Below are 25,308 nucleotides of genomic sequence, written 5' to 3'. Positions count from 1 at the left end.
GCATATAATTTTCAATCTATTTGGTCGCGAAGCCGGAATCAAGTTCGTCATAATGGCCACCCTGACAATCATCCTTGTCTACTGGCCTGAAACTCTCATCGGCAGTCGCGTCCATTGTAAATAATGTTTTTTGTCAGTTTGCTAATTTTTTTATTTTCAGCGGTAATCGTTATTGTTGAAGATAATGTATTTAGTCGTCAACAAATGGCAATTGGTGCTATTGATTGACAATTATATGATGATCAAGGATGTAATATTTCTTATCGTTATAAATATAATAATAATAATAATAATAATAACAATAATAATAATAATAATAATAATAATAATAATATTACTTTGAATTGCATTGAATTGAATCAGGCAATCATTCACGATCATCTGAATCGGGAGGAAGAGAAGACCTCACCAGGCGACAATTCGTTGCAACCATTGACCTATTCGAATTCGTTACAGGATGTCCCATGTCCTATCACGATAATTGATAATGTAGAGAGCAACACGTTAAACTCCGTCGATGACACGATAAAAGAGTTCGATCTTTTATCTCTATAGAATTTTGATCGGTAGCCTTTCAACGGGGGAAGTATGTTGAATATAGACGATTATGAACCTGTTAACAGTGTTAAATTCATCAAACCACCCCTGTTATGTTAACCGAAACAAGGGGAACGACTATTTCGCGGCATCGATTAACCGAATCGTAGCGAGAATTTACGCCTCCCGTCGGACGCGTTTCCCTCGCGACGGCGTCTCTCCACGAACGGTTGTAACATTTGGTCCTTCGAGCCGGATTCATTCGTGAGTGAAAAGTGCACACCAGTAACACTCACTAAAAAATATTATTATTATGCGTTCCACATATATAAGTGTATATACCGATATAAGTTTAAAAGACAAATTGGCTTTCCATCAATTTTTTTACCGATTCGAAAACGATAATATATTATCTGAAAATTCTCGTTCAACCGTGATTCAGTTTTTTCGTGTATTATGTACGCAAAGCAATTCCAATCTGTATTGTTTTTCGTCCGAAAACCGGGTCGTTTAGTGTTTACTCGCATGAGAGTATTCGTCGCTGTCAGACGCATTAGCCAGATATGTAGCCCATCGGTTTCAAAGAACGTTATTATTTCAACCATAAACATGATCACGTATTAACGTAAATACTATCATAGAAAAATCTTTTCACTGTCATAAATACTTAAAAAAGAACATTATACGAAATAACGACATGGAAAATGGATATTACTCACTAACAACTGGAATAAAATCCAATTCTAAATATTCCAAAAGTTATATTATAATAAATTATTATAGTTATATTATATAAAAGTTATATTGTTAGTATATTGGCTAGAAACAATAAATGTAAATATAATAGATTTTTGTTGATACCAATTTCTACCAATGATTAATTTAATTATATTAATTAATATATATTAATTAATATTATTATAGATACGATGTTTTTACGATACTAAGTTTATAGTTTCATTTTTTTCCTGTTACCGTTACTATTGAAAAATTGTTGCTTATATTTTTATCTACATATGTAATCAAAACATAAAAGGTATAACTTAGAAAAAACGAAGCTGGCACCCCGCTGGGGGTAGCCACCCACATGCTATATTTATTTTTTATTTTATTTTATTTTTTTTTCTTCACCAACGAGATATAACACTTTACCAAATGTCCACAAGGACAAATTGTAAAATAACCAAAATAAAATAAAAAACTAATCACATAAAAACAAAAAAAAAACAAAAAAAATATGTAATCAAATATTAAATATTTTGCAAAAAGCTATAAGTTTTCATGTTCATGCTAGCATAGATAATCTGTAATAGATGAATGCATATAATCTTCTGAAAAATTGTTATACTACCTAAAATAGCTAGAAAGTTATTGAAATCTTATTTATTAAATGGTAAACAGGATCTCTAATGTAATTATTACTATACATACTTATTTCATTCAAAAATACATAGATCTTAATATATATGTAAATACATAATAAAATATATATAATAAATGTTTTTAGTTCTTTCAATAATTTTATTATTATTTATATATGTATATTCATTTAGTATTACTTACTGCAGTATTATTTCAATCTCAAACGTATGTTTCAAATAATATATATAGGGTATATCCTGTAAGTTTAACCGCCAATTTTCAAATATTTCTGATACTCAAGTATTTCTGAGCGGCATTTCCTACAACTTCTGGAAGAAATGTTTTGCACAAAAGTTAGATAATTTTCGATCAACTACATGTTTGTAAATTACAAATTTTTTTCCGATAAAAAGTTGAGATCGTCATGATTGATTATAATTCTGAGATCATTTTGAGATGATCTTGAACTCAGAAATTTAAGTTTAACAAGTTTAAGTTAACAGTATTAGTTCATTCTAACGTGTAATGATGTAGTACAAGACAATATTATTATAATCGTTGGATAAGTTTAAAAACTTATTCATTTGGCAGTATTAGTCTTATATCTAATATATGTTTTAATAGAAATGGGATAATTTTCCATATCGTATTTGTAAATCGGATTTGTAAATCTGAAGGTCATCTAAAAGTCATAGTATTGTAGGACGTTGAATTCGTCTTGACGTTAGCCGCTACTCTGTGGAGTCCAAAATGCCATTTAAAAACTCAAGGTCGCCTTGACTTTTTATTTAAAAAATAATTTTTTGGATATTTTTAATACTCAAACGTGTATCAGACCGAAAATTAAATAATTTTTATCAATAATATTAACAATTTTTGTTAATCGTCGGAAATATGTGAAAATGATTCGTCCAAAGACATACAAAATATATCTCTTAGTTGAATAGCATGTACTTGAACATAAGACGTAAATATTTACAAAAAAAATAGATGAAAGAAAAGGAAAACTGCCGAAACCCGGGGTCGAACCGGGGACATCTAGATCTTCAGTCTAACGCTCTCCCAACTGAACTATTTCGGTTTGTAATAAAGGCGGTTCCATTTAATTTCAAAATTATATATATTCAAATTAATCAACTTTTTAACATTTATAAAATATAAATAATATATTTTTTATGTGACAAATGTAACATCAGCATATCGTTAATACAAATGTGTCTTATTTCAGTATGAAGTACATTTTAACTATTGTTTTGAAGTTGATTCACTTTTTGTTGCACGTTTGAAAACAACATAACCTATATAAATAAATTAATTATTTGTAAAAATATATTAAATTAATTGTTTGTCGTATAAATTCCTCTTAGTATCTTATAACACATTCGACGTTAATACTAATTTTATTCTGTTTCCAGAAAAATTTGTACGCAATGTTATGATTACATTCATTATAGTTACATTCATTAATAGACTGAAAGAATCACTGAACTATACTTATATCTGTTGAATGTTAGTAATAGAGGAGTAAGTCTTCTACATAGCGTAGAAGATCGGAGCATAAACTAAGGTAAACTCACATAATTTTCTTACAAATTAAAAATTTCCCGTTTCGTAAATTAATTAATTAATTTTACAAAAACTAACAAACGAATCGATTTGAAATTTGGTATCCTATTTTGATATGACTGATACCATAAAACCTCAATATTGTATGACAATTTTAACTAACGTCATAAACGATTTAAGAAAAAAGTCTTTGCACCATTTACTAATGTATAGCATAAAAATTGAGCTTATCGTTACGTAACGAGTCTCATTTTATAGATAATTTTATTATCTACAATTGTTACGTCGCGCGAGACGATCCGTGCGACGTCCCTTTCGGTCTGGCCGCCAAGGCCTACCCCTCGTTACACTGACCTGCAAGAAACCCAAGGAACCAGCATAAACCGAATCTTTTCAGCTTAACTTCGATTCATACAAATATTTTCAGTTTATGGATGGTCATTTGAACAGTCATTAGGTTTATTTCACACTCTTGCTAATTACGGGGAAAGCAGGTGTGCCCTGCTAAACAGCTGATTTTTCCCAAGACCAAGGACACCCATGAGTCATATCTGCAGGAGCCTCTCTCCGCGGATTTGTTTATTAACTTCGGCTATAACCAATGGGCATCGCGGATCGTTACCCTCATTATTCTACCGAAAAATGTGAACAACGAATCCGCGTACTTAGTTCAGCAAGGGTACACCCACACCGAGCTTTCCTCCTAAATAGTACGAGATGGGTCAGTCTCTGCTCTTATACTTCGCAGACAGTCAAGTACACTACTCTTCAACAACGCGGAAGAGTCAAGTCATTACGCTCATTCGGTCAAACATTGCTCTACGACGCCACGTAGAGTCAAATCACGTTTATTCTACACATCGGAGAATCAAGTCAGTGCTACAACACTCATCGGGTAGTCAAGTCTACTATTCTAACACGGTATCGACAGTCAACGCGCTAACAACATCAACTCTCGAGTTAAACAGTGTAAGGTCCGACGAAATCCAATCTTATCTGTATACGTTCCACGTGTTGTAAACGGCAATAAATTCCTTATATTAGATGACTGTAGACGACAGTTATTTTACCACAACCATTCCTATTATCCTAACAGAAATCAGGTGATCGCCCTGCTCGCTGTGTCGATTCCTATATCCTAACGGGAATTTACGACTCCCGTTGACGCGCCTAACCGAGACACGTATCCCCGCGAATGCACGAATTAACAACAATCTTCTATTGACACTTTTTCACGTATGATAAATAATTTTTAAGATACAGAGGAAATGTAAGAAAAAATCCCGTTTTTTTTTATTTAATCGATATGACGTTTATAAAGTTATAAAGTTGCTTGTCTTGTAGATTAGATTATACAGATTATATAATAATATGATCTAATCTGAATCGTTCCGAGTCATATGATACAAAAACGTTTCTATTAGGAATTTGTTTCTAATACAATCAGATTATATTCGATTATATTATACAATCAGAATACATATGTCGGGTTGGCGTTAGGGGCGTTTAATGAATCTTCACCAGTGTTGTTCATGGTTGTCGCACAGATATTTATTACACAAGTATGGCTGATACAAGATTGACGATCGGACGCGGTAACTGGATGCTAATGACAATGGCCCTAGGTTCGATATAGCGAATCCACGGTCCACGGGATAACGAATATACTTTGCTTCAAAGTCTAAGTCGGAATCGGCTTACTACTCGTAATACAAGGATCGCTTGATTGACTCTTAGCTAATCAGATTGCCAGAAAGGAATGACTTTCCGTCGCGACGACGCTGCAGAGGAAAACTATGATGGGGTGTGCCTAAGGGCACGAGATCATCGGATTCGTCAAAGAAAGCCTCCACTCGGAGGGTGAGGGAAATAGACGCTGCTGTTAATTGGTCAATTTCTATGTTGGCGGTTAGAAAAGGATGCTAGCCGCCCTAGAGAGAGAGTTCCTAGCAGGCAACGTCGTACGTGACCAAATCAGGTTTTCCCATAACTTCCCGCAATAGGTGACAGATTTACAGGCTGATAGAATAAAGACTGTTTGTCAATCTGAAGGACTTTAGTTAACTAAGTCCTAAGATTTGTAACGGTTCCTCAGGCTATCTGAACATAAACTGTAAACGATGCATCGGCATCTGGCGATCATCCAAAGAATGGGGTCTGTGTGTGGCGAGCTGCGGGGCTGTTGGAATGTCTTATTGTCAAGTGTCTGTACTGCCAATTCTTTAAAGGAAAGCTATGTTACTTTATATCTCTGTTAGGTGGAACGTTCATCCCGTGACCGTGGCTACGCTCGGCGACCGGTTGTCGCCTCGAGCCTAAACTCATTGTCTCAAGTTTCGAATGACTGTGCCTGGGTTATTTCGTAAATGCTACAGTATTGAGGCTTTTTCAAATAATTCCAACGGGGGGGGGGGGGGGGGTCCTTTCATCTCCGACACATACCAGTTTATTTCAAACAGAATATTCGTAGGAGGGTCGTTCCTCTCGTTTTGTATCGAGTCAGAGACCAGCTGAGCATCTTAGGAACAAATGCAATTCAAATTGTATAATTGAGAAATATTACAAACCGTTGTAAAACGTATATTACTTACAGATTATCCAAAGTGAAAAGGTGTAAATTTGGCTGTATGTTTTAGTTTCGGTTCGCGATAAGGATCCCGATATTCTTCTTATTGATTCTTAGGAAACACGCACGTGTGACGATAACTCGACTTGATGATACTGCACGACGCATGTACAATAATAAGGAATAAGGACGTCTTTCAGCTTCTTTTCATTTCTGGCTAGTATCACGCGCGACACCGAATGAAGATCAGCTATATTCTTTTTAATAGAACCATCCATTTCTTAACACGTTAATCAATCTGTTAATCAATCCGCATTTCTCATAAAAGGATAGTAAACTTTTATGTCGAGAAACCATTAGTACTGAACGAAAAACCTTTGGAAAAGCTGAATAATATAAATAAAATAATTGAATTTTAGGTTTTTGTCATTTTTATCACTATAATATTAATTATTTATATTGACGGTATTATAAATTATAATAGTATATACTATAATAGTATATAATATTATAATTTATAACTACATAATATTATATAGTGCTTTAAGTTAATAGTGTTATATATTAAGACGTCCTTAGTGAGGAGTGCCCACACTTCTAGCAGCAAAATGACGTTCGGTCCCGCGCGATTCTTCTGACGATGGATATAATAGCACGTACATGTTCCGTATACTTTGTAGTTGCAGGCGACTGACTTGTCGAGGTAAGTCGCAACTTTAGAGTCGCGCGCGATCCTTAATCGCGGTAGTACGAATAAAAATTGTGCCATATTCGGCAATGGATTTTATAATCGCGTGGCTAGTCGCAAATGGAAAGCACGCTTCAGACGGCAACGTTGGAAGACCAGAAAAATAAAGCTCTTCTGTCTCACAAAAGAAAGATACGTACATATGTGTTTCCTTATTCTTTCAAATTTTAGCGCTGCTGCGCCAATTTACGGCTATTAAAATATGGAGAGGACTTGGAGAGGTATTATAAGGAACTTTATTCTAATATTCACGTAATTGCTCTACACGTGTGATACTCGCCAGAGATCTAGGGCATAAGATTTTCACACTGCGCTTCTCTCTTTTTTCTCAACGGAGTCCAAAGCCATCATACAACGCTAGCATACATACTATGGAGGGGATACATACTTGTGTGTGGTTGTGCTATACGTTCCTTCACTCTCGCACGTACAATACAAATGTACCATATGTGGCTCTTAGTTTGAAAAACCTGTCTACGAAGTGGGAAAGGTGATAAATGATGAAATTTTGTCAACACTGGTAACGAGTCAACAGTTCAGTACTTTCCTCGGAATCTTGAGGGAGAAAAATTACCTAGAGAAAATAATAACAAATTTGTTAAGTTTATTAATATATTCACATAGTAGACCGTAGACGATACATTTTATGTCTCATGAGACATGCGACATGCCGCGAGACCAAGCATAGATTTTCAAATTTTATAGTTGGACATAGATACACAACTGTCTTGTAACTATACTATTATTATCAGTACCAGAAATGCGTTCGGTTGCCGTCGATCGTTTGGTAGCCGACATATTATCTTTGAAGAGAACGCTTTGCATATAGTAAGTATCTATACTAATAAATTGCATGTATGTCTTTAACATTATTATTTTGTATAGTGCTTCTCCCTATAATATATATTAATATATAATATAAAATTTAAAATTTATTTCTGGTGACTTAAAGGACATAAGTATAACTTGTATAGCTTGTGTATGGCTGTGCATTACGTTATTTGCAAATTAATTTAAGTTTTTGGAATTATCGTAATATCAAATGATTATTCTTAGGAAGAAAATTACTCTGTACATGCACATATCTTAAGTTGCTAAAAGTTAAATTACAAAGTTAAATTACATGTAATGGATTAATAGTGTAGGATAATTAAAAAGAGTGTCATTTTTTATAAATTACGAAAAAGTTACTTATATCTGAACTAAGAAATGTCATAAATATCATAAAACGGAAGCAGAAGAAATAACATTGAAAGAGAGAATGAGAAAGATTAATATTTTAAACGTAAAGGTTAGGTGTTAAATTCTACTCAAATCAAATAAAATATTTAATTAAATATAAAAAAAAGTTAAAGTATTTACTTAGTTATGTTTATTCCAAATTGTTTGTTTCGGTATAATTTTTGCAAAATATTAAAGAATATATACTTGCGTAAATAAGAATATTACTTTCAAAGTCGAAACAATCATATAAACATTGATGTAGGAGCATTATAAATTCATAATTTTATTTTGTATACTTTGTTTGATAGAGAAATGAACATCTTTTTGCCCATTAGCAGTTGGTAGATAATGGTATTATATCATGAGACGTAATTTGATATGCCAGTTCTGTTAGATGGGAACACTATCTGCTTCGCATGTATATACAAGTTTCCGGTGAACCAAAATAAGAAGAGAAACCTTTGTTTGAGTTAATGAATTAAAAACTATTTGAAAGTGATCTGTGGAACAGTATAATTCAGAGAGATGAGGACGGAAGTTACAGAGTCACAACCTTTCAAAAACTTAAAAGAATTATTCGATAACGTGGGTAACTTGAAACCATGGCCAGAAATTGGAGAACTACGAGATTCAACTGATTATGTGTACAGTGGTTTAGAAATAAGCGCAGGAAGAACGCGGTTAGAAAAATTGGATAGAGAAGTACATCCGAAAACGTTGCTCTGTCATGATATGAAAGGTGGCTACCTAGAAGACAGGTAATAGAAATCACTATATTTATTAATTCATATATTATACATAATATACCCGTGATTTTTCAGATTTATATGTGGATCAGAATCTTATAATTCTTACCTATTTTATCATTGGAGTGTTATTGACACTTTTGTGTATTTTAGTCATCATTTCATAACTGTGCCCCCTTTTGGATGGATTAATGCAGCACATAATCATGGTGTAAAAGTTCTTGGTACTGTAATTACGGAAAGAGAAGGTATCTGGGATGTTATACTTGAATCTCAGGAAGAAGTAAGAAGATTTGCAGATGCACTAATACTTGTTGCAAAATTTTATAAGTTTGATGGCTGGTTATTAAATATTGAAAATACCATTAAAAGTGAGCAAGTTAATAATTTAATTTATTTTGTAAAATATCTAACAGAAAATATTCATGAAGCAATTAGAAATTCTGAAATTATATGGTACGATAGCGTAACCAATGAAGGAAAATTAAATTGGCAAAATGAGCTTAACAGTAAAAACATGTAAGCTTATTACACTCTTATACTTTTACAATTGTTTCTGTTTGTAAATTTTATTGAATGTTCTAAGTATAATATTTCAGAGATTTCTTTTTAAACTGCGATGCCATTTACTTGAATTATAACTGGATGAAGTCAAAATTGAAAAACAGTTTGGCACTTGCAAAAAATCACAGCAGAGATATTTATGATATTTATGTAGGACTTGATATTTGGGGAAGAGGTTGTCCTGGCGGTGGTGGATTTAATTCATCATATGTAATTACAATATTACTTATTTTATTGTAGCATATAATATAATATCGTTTAATATTTCATTAAACCATTATAATCTACAGGCTTTACAAAAAATACGACACGAAGGACTTTCTGTTGCACTTTTTGGTCCAGGTTGGACTCACGAATTTTTCGGATCTAAGACATTCTAAGAAGTAGAAGATCTATTTTGGGCACAGTTGTTTCCTTATTTACAGCAAACGGAAGTCAACACGAATCAATACTAGTTCTCGGCAATAATACCTGCTTAAAATCCATCGTTCATTATAAATCAATGGATTTGGTTGACAACTGGAAAAGATGGTAAGTCTACAAAATATAAATTGAAATATTTGTAACATAAAAAACAAGATCACAGAATTTAACAAGTAACCGTGATAGTTAGATATTCGAGATACTATCAACAATGTTCTTAGGTTCAATAACGAATCCGTGGTTAACGGGATAACGAATATACTTTCTTCCAAAGTCTAAGTCGGACTGTTTGCTAAAAACGTGAAATATCCACTGATCGTATGGACGTTGTTTTACTCGCTGATGAGATCGCACGAGAATGTTCCTCTCCATCACAGTGATGCTACAGAGAAAAACTATGATGGAGTGTGTCTCAGGGCACGAGATGATCGGATTCGTCGAGGACAACCCTCGTTCAGAAAGTGAGGGAAATGGACGTTGCCGTTAATTGGTTAATTTCTATGTATTTACTTAAAATTCTATATAAGAGTTGGTCGCAAATAATCTGTTAATTAAAACAGAAATTTCTATGTTGGTGGTTAGAGAAAGATGCTAGCCGCCATTGAAAGAAAGTTGCTAGCGGGAAACGTCGTTCGTGAGGAAAGCAGATCTCCCGTATCTTCCGGACTGTTAGGATAAAGACTGTTTGTCAATTTGAAGGACCTTAGTCAATTAAATCCTAAAATTTATAGCGGGTCCTCAGGCTAGCTGAACATATACTGTGAATGATGCATCGACATCTGGCAATCATGTTGCGGGAATAATTGGGTCTGTGTGTGGCGAGCCAGGGGGCAAGGACAGTTGGAATGTTTACTGTTGGATGTCAGTACAACTGTTTCTGTTTAAGGAGAGCTATGCAATTCTATACTATCTATGCTATTCTATTCTATGCTATCAATTCTTCTATATCTGTTACTTTCAGTTTCTTTCTATAAAAGGCTTCATGTGGTGCTTTTAACAAAGATAGTTGTGGTATTATCTTAAATTTCAAATCGTAAATGGAGATATATTAAACCTTTAGTTTGAAAATTAATTTGAAGTTTTTAAAAGGTGTCTTTAAGTTCATAATCTTTTTTAACTGTTGCATAAATGCAAAAAAATATTCTATTTAAACGACAATTTAAATTGAAAAAAATTCACACAGGAGAATATTAACAATAATTTTACTATTAATTCTATGTAAAAAGAGGAAGTAAACAATATTCAAATTATTGATTTATGTAAACTTATTTTTATTCGTTTTCTGAAATTACATAAACTTTTCTAAATTCTATAAAATAAAAATCTTTTTCAATGGAAGAACATTTTAACAAAAAGAGTCTCTTAGATTTACAGAATATACAGAAAAATTTTGTATGTTTATGATTTTCCCAACAAAATCATACAATACATAGAAATGCCAATATAGTCTGATGTGTGATCTCGAAATTCTAAAAGCGTCGAAGAAGTCACGTTCGTATTAATGTTCGTAATACTATACCCTTTCTATTTAACATGAAATTTTCCTTTTTGTTGTTAGTGTTTAAATTTGTGTGGTTTTTCTGATTTTGAAAATGACGAATGAAGAGTTAGTATTGTATATATACGTGAATCATAGTTTAATTTTCATGAAAGTGGGTCAGGGTATTCTTATTTCTCACAATGATGTACGAAAAAGCTTGTTTGAGCGGTACAATTTTTCTCTACCGACGATCTATCCTCATACTGACGAATCGTCGCCACGATCGTCACTAAGTATCGTGATTAAGTGAGAACTCTCGGCTAATTTGGCCACACGCTTTCGATGTAGACACCCGTAGATGTTAAAACGCAAGTTTGAACGATAGGTCCCGCGTGCTTTAATTCTCTTAATGAGGAATCGTTGTAGTTCTCTTGTCTGTTGTACGGTATGTTGTACGCGTTACGAGAAGAATGGAAGAATGGAATCGGTTACTTCCCACTATGTTAGCGATACACAAACGATGAACAAAACTATATAATTCTGTAGACGTCAGCCTACAACGTCCGAATTAACAAGTCGGGTATGAGAAACCCGGCCTGTTCGGTCTCGGGATCGAGTACCCGTCTTAAGGGAAGAAGCATAACAGAGCTTAAATATTTCTGGATCTTCGTTATAAGATCATAGATGATACTCGTGTCATTCATATCTTTCGTCATATCCTAATTGAGACGTAACCATATTCTGTTCACAGTCGATACGTTCGGCCTTGTAGCTTGAGTCTACGAAGAAATCACGACCTGTACGAGACGTTCAGAAAGCTTATTGAACAAACTCAATTGGCTTGTGGCTCGCAAGTTGGCAATCTGGTGAAACGATCTTTGCAAGAGCTGATCCATCTAGCTTCTACTGTGTATAAAATATTGTTCCAGCTGTGCTTTTTGCTTCTGTTTCGCTGATATTGGAAATTGTATATCGGCGAGAAATCATGTTCCGTGTTTGTTTAGCAAGGTAAAAATTTCAAATCGCTAATAAAAATCTAAAATCGAAGAATTTATTAAAGATCTCAATAATACTTGATTGTAAAATTTTGTTGTTTGCTTGTTTTATTGTAGATCTGAATTAATGAAAAAGACATTCTTTTTTATTGAATAAATTTGGATAATTTTAGAAATTTCTTGAAATTCTGAATTTAAATTCATTACTCATTTATGTTTACAACCTATAAGAATATTTATTCTAATAAACAAGTGAATATTTTTTGTTTGGCTGCGAACATTAGTGGGAAAGTATGTAAATGTTAATACCGTTGCAAAGGAATATTATACATTTCATACAGTTCTATTGCAAAATGAGTAACGATTTTTAATTTAATTAAGAAATAATTTTTTATCAATCTACGGGCATAAATATATCTAAATAATCGTAACAGTCGAAACTAAAATTTATAGTAAAATTATTTTATTAATATCATTTAATTTTATACGTATTCGAAACATATGCTCAATTAATATTAAATTTTAATTCACCGGGCAAAAATGCAAAGTTCGTGTCAATCAGATCGAACATCTCGTACATTTGCATCATATCATGAATGAATAAACTATCAGCGAGAAAATACCAGAGTTTTAAGATGAATCGATTAGGATAGTAAACGATTAAATTTTTTTTTTATTTTATTTTATTTTGGTTTTTTACAATTTGTCCTTATGGACATTTGGCAAAGTGTTATATCTTATTGGTGAAAAAAAAATAAAATAAAAATAAATATAGCAATATAGTGGGTGGCTACCCCCAGCGGGGTGCCAGCCTCGTTTTTTCTAAGTTATATCTTTTATGATAAACGATTTAATGAAAGAATTAACTAACGAATGTCTAAATAACAGAAGCATAGAATGGGAGTGAGTTCTCGAGGATAGCTGACATTCCTAATCTCACGTGCACATTAATCACTTACGATACGTATTATACATATATAGGAGTAGCCCCTTTTGTAGATGTTAATTCGTCTCTACGTTTTCTTCTGTGTAATTCCGGTGTTTCAGTAGTCTAGTTACAATCAAATTACAATAGAGTTATTTCGAGAAAAAAAATAATTCCGCATTCTGCTAATATAAATGTAATATTGGGAGATAGATGGATCACCTGTTTCGAATGCTTCTCGTTTATTATTATTGTTGAAGTGATCGCCACTTCTGAGAAAACTCTACATCTGGTCTTTCTTCGGTTTCTCAAGCGCTAAGGTCATCGATAGCGCGTAGATAGCGCACAAAAGAATGCGTCGATGACAGACCATAAGCGGTACACGTGCGACGTTGGTTTCGGCGGTTCTTTTAGTCTCAGGGTAACGTTGCTAGTGTCACGTAAAATAATAATGAATTTAAGGAGAAAAGAAACTTTTATTTTTCTCTTTTGTTTACAATACACTTCCGAGCTCTAGACGTGACCGTTCAAGACTATCTGACTGCTCTACTGCTCTTACTGAGGAAAACTCGGTGTGGGTGTTCCCTTTTGAACTCAGAACGCGGATTCGTTGTCCACACTTTTTGGTGGAAAAGTGAGGGTAATGATCCGCGATGCCCATTGGTAAATGAATTAGGTAGTAAAGACAAGGAGAGCTAGATATGGCTCGTGGGCATCCTTGTTCATGGGAAAACTCTTATCTTGCCAGACACCCGCTTTCTCCGTATTAGGTAAGAGCGTGCAACAAACATAAACCGAAAATGTTTACGTGAAGGAAACTGAAACTGAACAGATTGGGTTTATGTCGTCTTCTTAGGCCTGTTGCGAGTTAATAGAACAATAGATAGGTCTTGGCGTCCGGACTACGGGGAATCTCGCAAGGATCGTCACATCTGGCGTACCACATGGCAAAAGGAAAATTGATTCGTGACACTAGCGAGAGGATCTGGATCGGCTTACATTGTATTTCACATTTTGTACTTTATTATTCACAATATATATATGTCGGGTTGGCGTTAGTGGCGTTTAATGAATCTTCACCAATGTTGTTCATGGTTGTCGCACCGATATTTATTACACAAGTATGGCTGATACAAGATTGACAATCGGACGCGGTAGCTGGACGCTAATGACAATGGCCCTAGGTTCGATAAAGCGAATCCACGGTCCACGGGATAACGAATATACTTTGCTTCGAAGTCTAAGTCGGATTCGACTCGTAGATTATTCACCGATCGTACAAGCACACTAGGCGTATAGCTAATGAGACTGCCAGAAAGGGAATGACTTTCCGTCACGACGACGCTGCAGAGGAAGACTATATGGGATGTGCCTAAGGGCACGAGATCATCGGATTCGTCAAAGAAAGCCTCCACACGGAGGGTGAGGGAAATGGGCGTTGCTGTTAATTGGTTAATTTCTATATCGGCGGTTAGCAAAAGATGCTAACCGCCTTTGAGAGAGAGTTCCTGGCGGGAAGCGTCGCACGTGAGGAAATCTGATCTCCCATATCTTTCCGCAATAGGTGACAGATTTACGGGCGGATAGAACAAAGACTGTTTGTCAATCGGAAGGTCTAAGTCCTAAGATTTGTAGCGGCTCCTCAGACTATCTGAGCATAAACTGTGAATGATGCATCGGCATCTGGCGATCATCTTACTCAAAGAATGCGGTCTCTGTGTGACGAGCCGCGGAACTGTTACAATGTTTTATTGTCAAGTGTCGGTACTGCCAATTCTTTAAAGGAAAGCTATGTAACTTCATATCTCTGTTAAGCGGAACGTTCATCCCGCGACCGTGGCCACGCTTCGGCGACCGATGGTCGCCTCGAGCCCAAAGGCTCATTGTCACAAATTTCGAATGACTGTGTCTGGGTTATTTCGTAAATGCTACAGTATTGAGGCTTTTCCAAATAATTCCAACGGGGGGGACCCGGTGTCCTTTCATCTCCGACATATACTTTCAATACCTTACAATTTACCCACGCATTTCTTTAATTCCACATACACCGAATAACCTTAACACTGATTACAGGAAGGGAATACCGTGTGAGCGAGCCACTTCCGCATTCGACCGGAAACTGCAATGAGTATAGCTATGGATCCGAGGGCCACGCTGAGTGTTCGCCAGAGGACTGCGTGCCCCTTCTCCCCAAGATACCACTTGCATCAGATATATCGGACGCACCAGAAGACGATTTCGAAATTTTCAACCGTGCCAGGGATTAAGAAATCGACGAGAACTTCTAAAGAACGATTATCGGCTGTTTCATGAAATTTTCGAACGCGTGACTCGCGAGAGACTCGGCTTTCACGTAATCGCGGTCTTCTACGTGTTTCGCCTTTACCTATTAAGCTTTTCTTCCTTATTCGGAATTTGTTGATCGATATGAATTATACGTAAAGATTGAACAATGTTAATCATTACGTTAACGTTAAAATGAATTATTTAAATTTGTGTGGTTTTTCTGATTTTGAAAATGACGAATGAAGAGTTAGTATTGTATATATACGTGAATCATAGTTTAATTTTCATGAAAATGGGTCAGGCAGTTCATTTTTCTCGTGCGTCTTTCAATCATTCCATAAACTATTGTGTCTGTCTTGTATCCGTGGGATCCCGTGTCCGCTTAAAAATGGTTGTATGCTAAATAAAAGAAAATCCTACGGTATGTCGATTTTCTTTCGATTTTCCCTTTATCCTTATATTATCTATATTATATATGTGTAATATACGTCATGGTTCTAAATCCGTGTGAAGTCAGCGAAATTCTGTGACCCAAGATAATATGGAAATCAAGAATAACAATATTACGTGGAGGTTTCGGTTTTGAGAAAATAAAACTTAAAAGCCTGTCAACTACATATGTACATCGCAAGTCGCTTCCTGTTTCTGAATACCCAAGTTATATTTCACAAAGACCAGAAAAGTATTTAAGCGTTCAATAACATTATCCATTATATTAATAAGCGTCAATATTCAGCGGCACCATATTTAATGCTTACTTATTATATGCTTAAGATAGTTTCATGTTGTATACTAAGTTTTTACTAAATGCATGTTCACGATAAATATCTTGTAACTCCTATGTACATTTCTAGATTGGTTCCAAATTTATTCGATATAATACTGATAGTGGCATCTTGTAATGTTAATGACTTTCAACATACAATATGAACATAAAAGTTCTTTGCAATAAGTGTTGAAATACTTTCGTGAAAGCGTATAATTATTCTGGATAAAGTACTAATGTACTATTATAAACGTAGTTTTACTTTTAGAGATTTATCGGTATATCAATGTTTATTTGAAGAGTATGATAAATTTGCAGAAGTGATTGATATCAGAAAGTAACTTCTGGAATTATTGAACTCTGTGATAACAAAATAGATTGAAACGCGCTATAGAAAAATTTGTTCAATGGTATGATTATTACTCGAAACAATAATCTGAAAGCTGTTCTATAACAATCTATAAAATCTTCAAGGTACAGGAAATACATTTTTAAATCCTATATTGTAGAAAGGAACAGAAGTAAAACTCGTTATGGTATATACAACTAATTATATTGAATTATGTTAAGATTATTCAGTGGATGGAATTAAATAAGTGCGTGAGCAAACTGCAAGGTATTGAAAGTGTATATATTGTGACTAGTAAATTACAAAATATGTAGTACTATGTAAGCCTATCCAGATCCTCTCTCTAGCAACGTTACCCTTAGACTAAAGGCAACTGCCTCAACCAAGGTCGGACGTGTACCGCTTATGGCCTTTCCTAAACTCATTCTTTTGTCTATGCGCCTTCGAAGACCTTAGGCGGTTGAAAAACCGAAGACCAGATGTTGAGTTTTCTCAGAAGTGACGATCACTTCAACACCCTCCCTAAAACTCTACATCGGTCTATACAATTATCTCTTTGTAAATATTCGAAGCTTAATTTCGTCAATACCTTTCTCTTTATTATTCACATTAATTTATTACTAAAAAAATACTACAAGAGGACTTAACAGATCATGTAGAGTTTTTCCCTTTTTTTTTTTTTTTTTTTTTTTTACATGTAATAACCACTTCGATACCCTCCCTAAAAACTCTACATCTTTACAAAAATTACCTCTTAATATCTCTTTTATTTTTCAAACCTAATTTCTGTCTCAAATAGTCAAATCTTGGTTTTGGCAACGCCTTTGTACATATATCTGCCAGTTGTTCTTCGCTTATTACATACGTTACATCAATTTCGCCTCTATTGTATAAATCTCGCAAGAAATGATATCTTACATCAATATGCTTACTTCTTTGATGGAATTCCGGATTCTTAATTAATTTCGCGGCACTAGTATTGTCTACATATAGCGTATACTTGAGGATATCTATTTTACATTCAAGAAATATTTTCTTCAGCCACATAATTTCTTTCGCTCCTGAGGCTGCACTGACATACTCAGCTTCTGTCGTAGATAAAGCTATACATTGTTGTCGCTTACATTGCCATGTAATGGCCGCATTCGCATACTTACATACAACGCCTGATGTCGACTTTCTTGTGTCTTTGTCGCCTGCATAGTCAGCATCGCTGAAGGTTTCGAGACTACCTGCTTTTGTATATAAGAGTCCCATGTCCGCGGTCCCTTTTATGTAGCGTAAAATTCGTTTGACTAATTTCCACTGATGCTTATTTGGATTTTCTAAATGTCTCGACGCTATATTTATTGCAAAGCTAATGTCTGGCCTACTTACGGTTTGTAGAAACATTAAGTTTCCTACAGCTTCTCTGTATGGTGCGTTACAATCATTATTGCCTATGTTACTTTCATTCCAATTAGTCTCAATAGGTGTAGAAACACTGTTTGCCTCATTCATATTAAATTTCTCTAATTTTAGCAATTTACAAACGCGATTTGTACCATCATCAAAACCTTTAGGTTGTTTCATATAAATGTCTTCTTTCAGACTTCCATATAAAAATGCGGTTTTAATGTCAAACTGTCCAAGGTGTAAATTATTTTTGGCAGCCATACTAAGCATTAATCTAATTGTGTCAAACCGAGCAATAGGACTATAGGTTTCCTTATAGTCTATGCCTTCTTTCTGTGAACACCCTTTAATCACAAGTCGCGCTTTATATCGTTCCGAATTGTCCGGATTTTGCTTTATCGTTAAAACCCACCTATTGCTAAGTATCTTTTGATCTTTTGGTTTTTCTACAAGGATCCACGTCTTATTTTCATGGTGCGATTTCATTTCATCATTCATAGCCGCTTTCCATAATTCTTTCTTTTCGGATCTCATCGCTTCGTTAAAATCCACCGGTAATTTTTCCGCTACGTACGTTACTGGACTACCATAAAAATCGGTTCGTTTTATTTTGTCTCTATCTCTCAATTGTCTCACATTCTCGTTGGTTACATGAGGTTGTTTTTCATGTTCACTCACTGCGCTTTCATACGTACATGCTCTATCGTTCTGCGTACACACATCTTCGCGCTCGACAATTTTCGGTAAATTTATACTAACGAATTTTGCTGTTTCTAGTTCGGGCTTAAATATTACGTCACGGCTTAATATTACATTTCTTACGGTCGGCACGTATATTCGATACCCTCGTCCGTCATCTAAATAGCCTACCAAATATCCTTTGTTAGCCTTTTTGTCAAGTTTACTTCTCTTTTCCGCAGGTATGTGTGCAAAGCATTCAGTACCGAAAACTCTAAACTTTTCTACATCTGGGGATTTCCCGTACCATAGTTCATATGGTGTTTTATTGTCTTGTCCTGTTGGCCCTGTCTTATTTATGACATGCACTGCTGTGTTCATGGCTTCGGCCCATAAAAACAACGGTAGAATTGGTTTCGAATGTAGCATTGACCGGCCTGCCTCTACTATTGTTCTATTTTCTCTTTCTGCAACGCCATTCTGTTCAGGAGTGTATGGGACGTTAACCGTGTGCCTAATTCCCTGACTTCTTAAAAATTCTTTAACCTCTTTATTTTTGAATTCTTTCCCTCCATCACTATGAATTTCTTTGATCTTACTATTGAATTGCAACGTATCCGCGTTTGATTCCGCTCTATTGCTAAGATTGCAAACTGACGGTACGATAACTCGCATATCGACCTTATATAAATTTCCGATAACCGAACCTCTTGCTATTACCTTCTTGTTTTGTAGAAATATACAATTTTCCCCATCCTTTAAAATACAGAAGTCTATACCCCTCCTTGCGACAGATCTAATGGAAAACAGATTTCTTTTCATACCTGGTACATATAATACATCGTTCATTGTACATGCTACCCCTTTGCCATCCACAAAAGTCTCTACTTTGATTTTTCCTCTGCCGCATGCTTCCATGAATGTACCATCGCCGATCTCTATCTTCACCGTGTTATCGAATTTTTCGAAAACGCTGAACCATTCTTTTCGTCCTGTCATGTGATCCGTAGCTCCTGAGTCGATTATCCAAACATCGTGGTTTGCCGCATGTATCGTTGAGGTGCTCCCTAATAGGCTAATTCCGTTGTCATCACGATTTTGATTTCTGGGTTCCTGGTTGTCTCTACTGTTGTTTCCTTTATTCTTGAAGCAATTTTTGCTGATGTGGCCTTTCCTTTTACATATATAGCATCTAAAACAATCTCTTTTTAGATGTCCAACTTTTCCACAGTTGAAACAGCTTCGTCCTTGTTTCTCGTATTCAATTTTATTTGATCGCTTCTGCTGTTCCCTTTTACAATTATTACTTTTTGTTACCAGCGCCACCGATGTTTCCTGGTCGTCTTTCTTCCATCTGCTTTCTTCTGTCATCAGTCTGGTACTAAGCCTGTCTAGGGTCATCTTTTCTTCTTCCAATGAATCCCATGCACTGTGAAAGTGATCAAATTTACTCGGTAACGCCGATAAAATGCGTGTTATCAGCATTTTCTCGGCAATTTCACTTCCAAGGGCTTTCATCTTCGCTGCTATTAGTTCCAACTTCGACAAGTTGTGGGACACATTTTCAGATTCCTCCCATTTAAAATTGAAGAACTGCTTCTGGACCATATTTAGATTCTCATTCGACTTCATATCATATACTGCGTTTAATTTTTTCCACATTTCATGTGCTGTTGTGCAGCATAAAAGAAGATCCAACGGTTTTCTTCCTACCGAGGTCACAATTAATTTCCTCGCTAACCGATCTGCCTTCAAAAATCTTTCACGGGCGATTTCCTTTTCTGTACTGTTACCTGGATGACACAGATTCCCTTCACACACGTTGATCAGGTCGTCATCTTCCTCCAAAAGTGTACGCATAATAAAACGCCACTGGAGCCAATTTTCTTCGCCACGTAACATCTCGATCTTCGCACTTGCTGATTCCATTTTAGCACTATCACTTACTTTACTAAGCACAATTCTTTAACACTTTATTCACTTCGCGTTGCTACCTTACAATTTACAGCCCTGGGCCCATAACCTGTTAAGATTATTCAGTGGATGGAATTAAATAAGTGCGTGAGCAAACTGCAAGGTATTGAAAGTGTATATATTGTGACTAGTAAATTACAAAATATGTAGTACTATGTAAGCCTATCCAGATCCTCTCTCTAGCAACGTTACCCTTAGACTAAAGGCAACTGCCTCAATCAAGGTCGGACGTGTACCGCTTATGGCCTTTCCTAAACTCATTCTTTTGTCTATGCGCCTTCGAAGACCTTAGGCGGTTGAAAAACCGAAGACCAGATGTTGAGTTTTCTCAGAAGTGACGATCACTTCAACAAATTATATACAAGCATTTTTTTATGGGGTGGTTTGGGGAACGGAGAGTGGTAACTTGAAAATCATGAATTTTTCGAAAATTTGTTTACATAGTTAAGTGAATACGATAAAACGATGCAATTTTCGTTCACATTTTTTCCTACATATCTTTCACCGTTTTTTAAATATTTCGCTTCAGATAGAAAATTCTGAATTTTTTTTCAAGGAGCGATTTCACCCCTTAAGATCGAATTATGGCAGCAACGAAAAATATTACGGATGGCTTACTTGTACGTAAAATTTCACAATCTTTGAAATTTTCGAGCTGCCCGAGTTATACATGTGAGAGTAAAAGTCCTTTATATTCCTTAGGGGAGCGAATAAAATTTGACACTACTTAAAAATTTGCTGCCTTGACGAATATTAAAGCGTATGATACCTTGTTCGAAAGTTTCTGCTCAAGAAATATAACGGTGGTGGTACGAAATGCAGCAAACTCATAATTTTCGAGTTATTAAGAAAAATATATTACTGCTATTACGTTTCACTCTACTTATACATACGAGTATACGTGGAAATGTGTACACAATCACTGCAGCCGCGATACTCGCTTCGCTCGCTGTTCCACGGTCTATTTACGGTCGATGCAAAGGGCGTCGCGACATCGTCCACGGGGTGACGGTGTACGATTCGACAGGTATACGTATGCGTATGTTTTTAATCGTGCAATAAACACGAGCATGCGACGACCGTGACACTGCAATTGAACAAGCGATGTCGCAATGATCGTGTGCCCTTTGCCAAATTGTAAAACGATCGTACTGGCGTGTAATGGCCAAAAAAGAAGCGGAATGGAGCGGATTCTTTCAACACGGAATTGTTTATCGAAGAAGTTGGAAATTATCCGAAAATTCACCGTGAAAACGTTATACCATGACAACCCAACATTCCATGCCATGACAAAAGTAAAGAAAATTTGACTCGGTTACAAGTACGAAGAAACTTACATTCGAATTTGAAGCGGAGAAAATTTGCGCTAGTAAGCCTTTTTCTTCTTAAAAAGTATATTTTGCAAGCAAATGCTAAAATTGACGATCGTTTTAATATTATTCAGCATTTTTCAATATTTTAACATTTTTATAAAAAATATAATTCTCTACGATAGATACGAATCCAAGCATATGTATATTTTTTTGTTTTATACAAAATAAGTATCGTTATGTTGATGTAATTCTTCGTCAACATTACGCTGAATGTGTTCGTTCTGTCAGCACACTTTTCCATTATCACTAACAAAATAGTCCGCGAGGTTGTTTCTTATTTGTTTTATGGTTAAACCTGTTTGTCTTGATTCTCAGTACAAGTTTTATTATGCAATCCCTTTATAATTAAATCTTCTTAGTGATACTCATCTCTACTTCGTACTTCGCATTATGTAGAATGCAACAACGCTTTATAACATCTACAGTAAAAGATAATTTTATATTCAGCGGCTTTCGGAAAACTTTCCATTTATTCGATAAAATGCATGTTCCAACAAAATAAAAGGCTCGAGTTAGTCGGTAATTAAAAATACTTTCTTTATGTTAACGTATTCTCGCTGTATTCCGTTTCATTACGTGGCTAATTTTTGGGAATATTCGGAACACTTGTAATTTTTTTTACAAAATTCAATTCCTTCAAAAATGTAACTGTTAGATTATTTTCTGGCAGCTCTTACATCTATGTAATATTATTGTAATATTAATTTTAATTTATAGAATAATTACATAAAATTATATTATATATAATTTGAAATATAATAATCCATTATTCCGAGCGGTACTACAGAAAAATATTATTTATAATTGTAATGCAACGTAGTGGACGTTTCTGCTTTTATTATTCTCACGTGCTTGTGATCTATGACTCCTACACAATTTGGAAAATTGGAAACATTTTAGAAATTCTCATATATTATTTCTTATATTATTAATAGAAACGTCTTGGTGCCACTCACTCTTTCGCACCCTACCCCGGTCGGGACCGATGCAGGGTGACGGGGAGCCCCACGTGAAGGTGAGGTGAGTGGTCTTGACAGATATGAGCCCACCAACTTCTCCGAAGTTCTCCGCACCGGATCAGCGATCTGACGGGCGCCACAGCGCCGACCAGCCGCTACCCGACTATAGGTGAACATCAGATACATCGGGGTTTCTCAGGGCATGATGCTACGCACTGAGAACCCATACCCGCCTCGTGCTCCCCATGTGAAGTGTGTATCTATGTGAAGTCCAAGGTGTTTGACTTGCCTTGTTTGTGTTATTTGCGTGCCGTTCAGGAAGATGTTTGGTGTTATCTGTTTTCTCAATGTGAATGTGATGTGGTTGCATTTGTCAGGGTTAGCTTTGACAATAGTTGACATGTACAGTGATTCACGAACATGAGTTTGGATCTTATTAAATTTACTTTATAATATAACAGTATTTGAATTTATATTTATTTTTTTAAACTCTTTTTAAACAGTTTCTAGGGGTTCAATTTCGAAAAACGCCCAAACACGTGTTCGTTTATTTCTAGTGGAAAGTTTGTACGTCGAATTTCAGGTTTCTAAACTTAGTGGACATAGAGATACGGTTACCCTGTAAAAATTAGACCTCTTTTTGCCCCTTTGGGATCTGTAGTTTCCATAAATTATTCTTTATTTCATGTCTACGTCATAAAAGAAGTATACTGTGCAAATTTTAGGCACACTGGTTTCTAGGCACACTGGTTTGGACTGTGCGATTGACGAGTAGGTCAATCATTTCTGTAGCATAGAAAAAGGCATAGAATTTATTATTCTTTACCTTTATATTAAAATAGAATTATACTATTAAGCTTTATGGAATCTATATTAAACACATCAATAAATTAATACAGTAGAGTTGTCATATTTAATCACAAAATAAACCACCTTATAACCCTTATATACACAAGGCACTTATTGCAATTATTCATCGCAAGAATCTCGTAGGCATTCAGACCGCAACCACGAATTACGCCTGGAGCATCTTCGAGAATTGAAAGGGGAATAGAGTTCGATTATTGGACGTTAAATTTACTTAAATTTATTGGCATAGATTCTCCAAAATTCTTTTTTGGTCATTCAAACATGTTTCGATAAATTCCGATCTGGAAAATTATTCTAAATCGGACACAAATCCTGAATCATTAAAGGAATTAACCCTTACTAAATAAATATCTAGAATCCATAAAAGTATATTAATGGCTCGGTTTCTAAAACACGATCGGAATGTGCTATCGTCTATGGAGATGACATATTAAAATTTATATTACCTAACAATATTGGCATTAAATCAGCAGAATTAATAGCAATTCAACTTCTTATAATTGACCAATCAAAAACCACACTATTCTCACCGATAACAGGGATGCTATCACATTTATCAAGTATAGAGATCTGATGATATCGCATTTGATATATTGGAAACAAATCACTCCGTAATTAATGAAGGTGAAACAGTTATTTTTGCATAGATGAATATTCCAATGAATTGGCGGAGAAGATAGCAAAGGACGTTCCTACCTTATTTTTAACAAAAAAGTTTGAAAAATCTCCGATTCAACTGGAACAGCTATGTTTAATTTGAATCGCCAAACGAATGAAATGGACAAACTCAGCAGCCTCGAATGCAGTCGAATTAATAAATAAAGAATTTTTTAACAAGAACGTAGGTCTCAGGAATCTCGATCATCGACACGAAGTTGTATTAAACAAACTTAGAATTGGTCAGACTAAACTTGCACATACAAATCTAATTCTCAAAATCTAATTCGTCAAAACCTAACACTAACCAACGTACGATATCTGTAATTGTCAAATTACCATCAAACACATGTTCTGTAAATTGTCTTAAATACAATTACTCTCGTAACAAATACCAGATCAAAGGAGCTTTAGGTGGAAATCTCAATGGTAAAACTCAAGTTTCACGCGTCTTATCCTTCCTGAAAGGCATGTCCTTATTTAGCGATATTTAACTAGAATATCCTAATAATAATAAATTCCTTTCTGCTAATATTGTTATTATTAGCTATCGCTAATAACCACGTGATGGAGTTGATGCGATGTTAAAACGTGTCTAAACTAAAGAAACTTTTCCATTTATTTTATTATCCTTTTTAGAATGTTTTTTGCATCATTATTTTTTAGAATCAACGATTTTCTATTCAAAGAATTTCTTCAATTTAAGACAATGTGGATCTTTGAGTATTTTCTATTGTCAAAAGTGTTTATTTTATAAACGAGTTGAAATATGTTTGTACCACCTTCTTATTTAATATTTACACTTTGAATAACATTTACAGAATTTACATTGCCCCTAAATTTATTAGTTTTACTGAAAATTCAT

At 35.0% G+C, this 25,308-nt stretch overlaps 1 protein-coding gene and 1 non-coding gene across 6 annotated transcripts; one reads left to right on the top strand and one right to left on the bottom strand.

Moving 5' to 3' along the window:
- Positions 1 to 2,907: 2,907 nt before the first annotated feature.
- On the bottom strand, positions 2,908 to 2,980 carry Trnaf-gaa (transfer RNA phenylalanine (anticodon GAA)). Its single transcript has one exon. It is a non-coding gene; the product is annotated as a tRNA-Phe (tRNA).
- A 4,274-nt stretch (positions 2,981 to 7,254) lies between these two features.
- Positions 7,255 to 15,846, top strand: LOC132911541 (cytosolic endo-beta-N-acetylglucosaminidase-like). 5 transcript variants are annotated; one of them, XM_060968251.1, is made up of 7 exons: positions 7,255 to 7,607; positions 8,389 to 8,761; positions 8,903 to 9,268; positions 9,349 to 9,523; positions 9,604 to 9,844; positions 9,958 to 10,197; positions 15,210 to 15,846. In XM_060968251.1, the coding sequence occupies exons 2-5, from the start codon at positions 8,529 to 8,531 to the stop codon at positions 9,691 to 9,693; spliced, it is 864 nt and encodes a 287-aa protein (XP_060824234.1). In that variant the 5' UTR covers positions 7,255 to 7,607; positions 8,389 to 8,528; the 3' UTR covers positions 9,694 to 9,844; positions 9,958 to 10,197; positions 15,210 to 15,846. The 5 variants fall into 5 exon arrangements, with proteins under 5 accessions (XP_060824234.1, XP_060824233.1, XP_060824230.1 ...); XM_060968250.1 differs by having other exon boundaries at positions 8,339 to 8,761; XM_060968247.1 differs by having other exon boundaries at positions 8,312 to 8,761.
- Positions 15,847 to 25,308: the final 9,462 nt, after the last annotated feature.

This window comes from Bombus pascuorum, chromosome 10, assembly GCF_905332965.1.
Source record: "Bombus pascuorum chromosome 10, iyBomPasc1.1, whole genome shotgun sequence".
NCBI classification, from domain to species: Eukaryota; Metazoa; Arthropoda; class Insecta; order Hymenoptera; family Apidae; genus Bombus; species Bombus pascuorum.
Note: the sequence above shows the minus strand (reverse complement) of the source record. Positions and strands in the feature narration are given on the sequence as shown.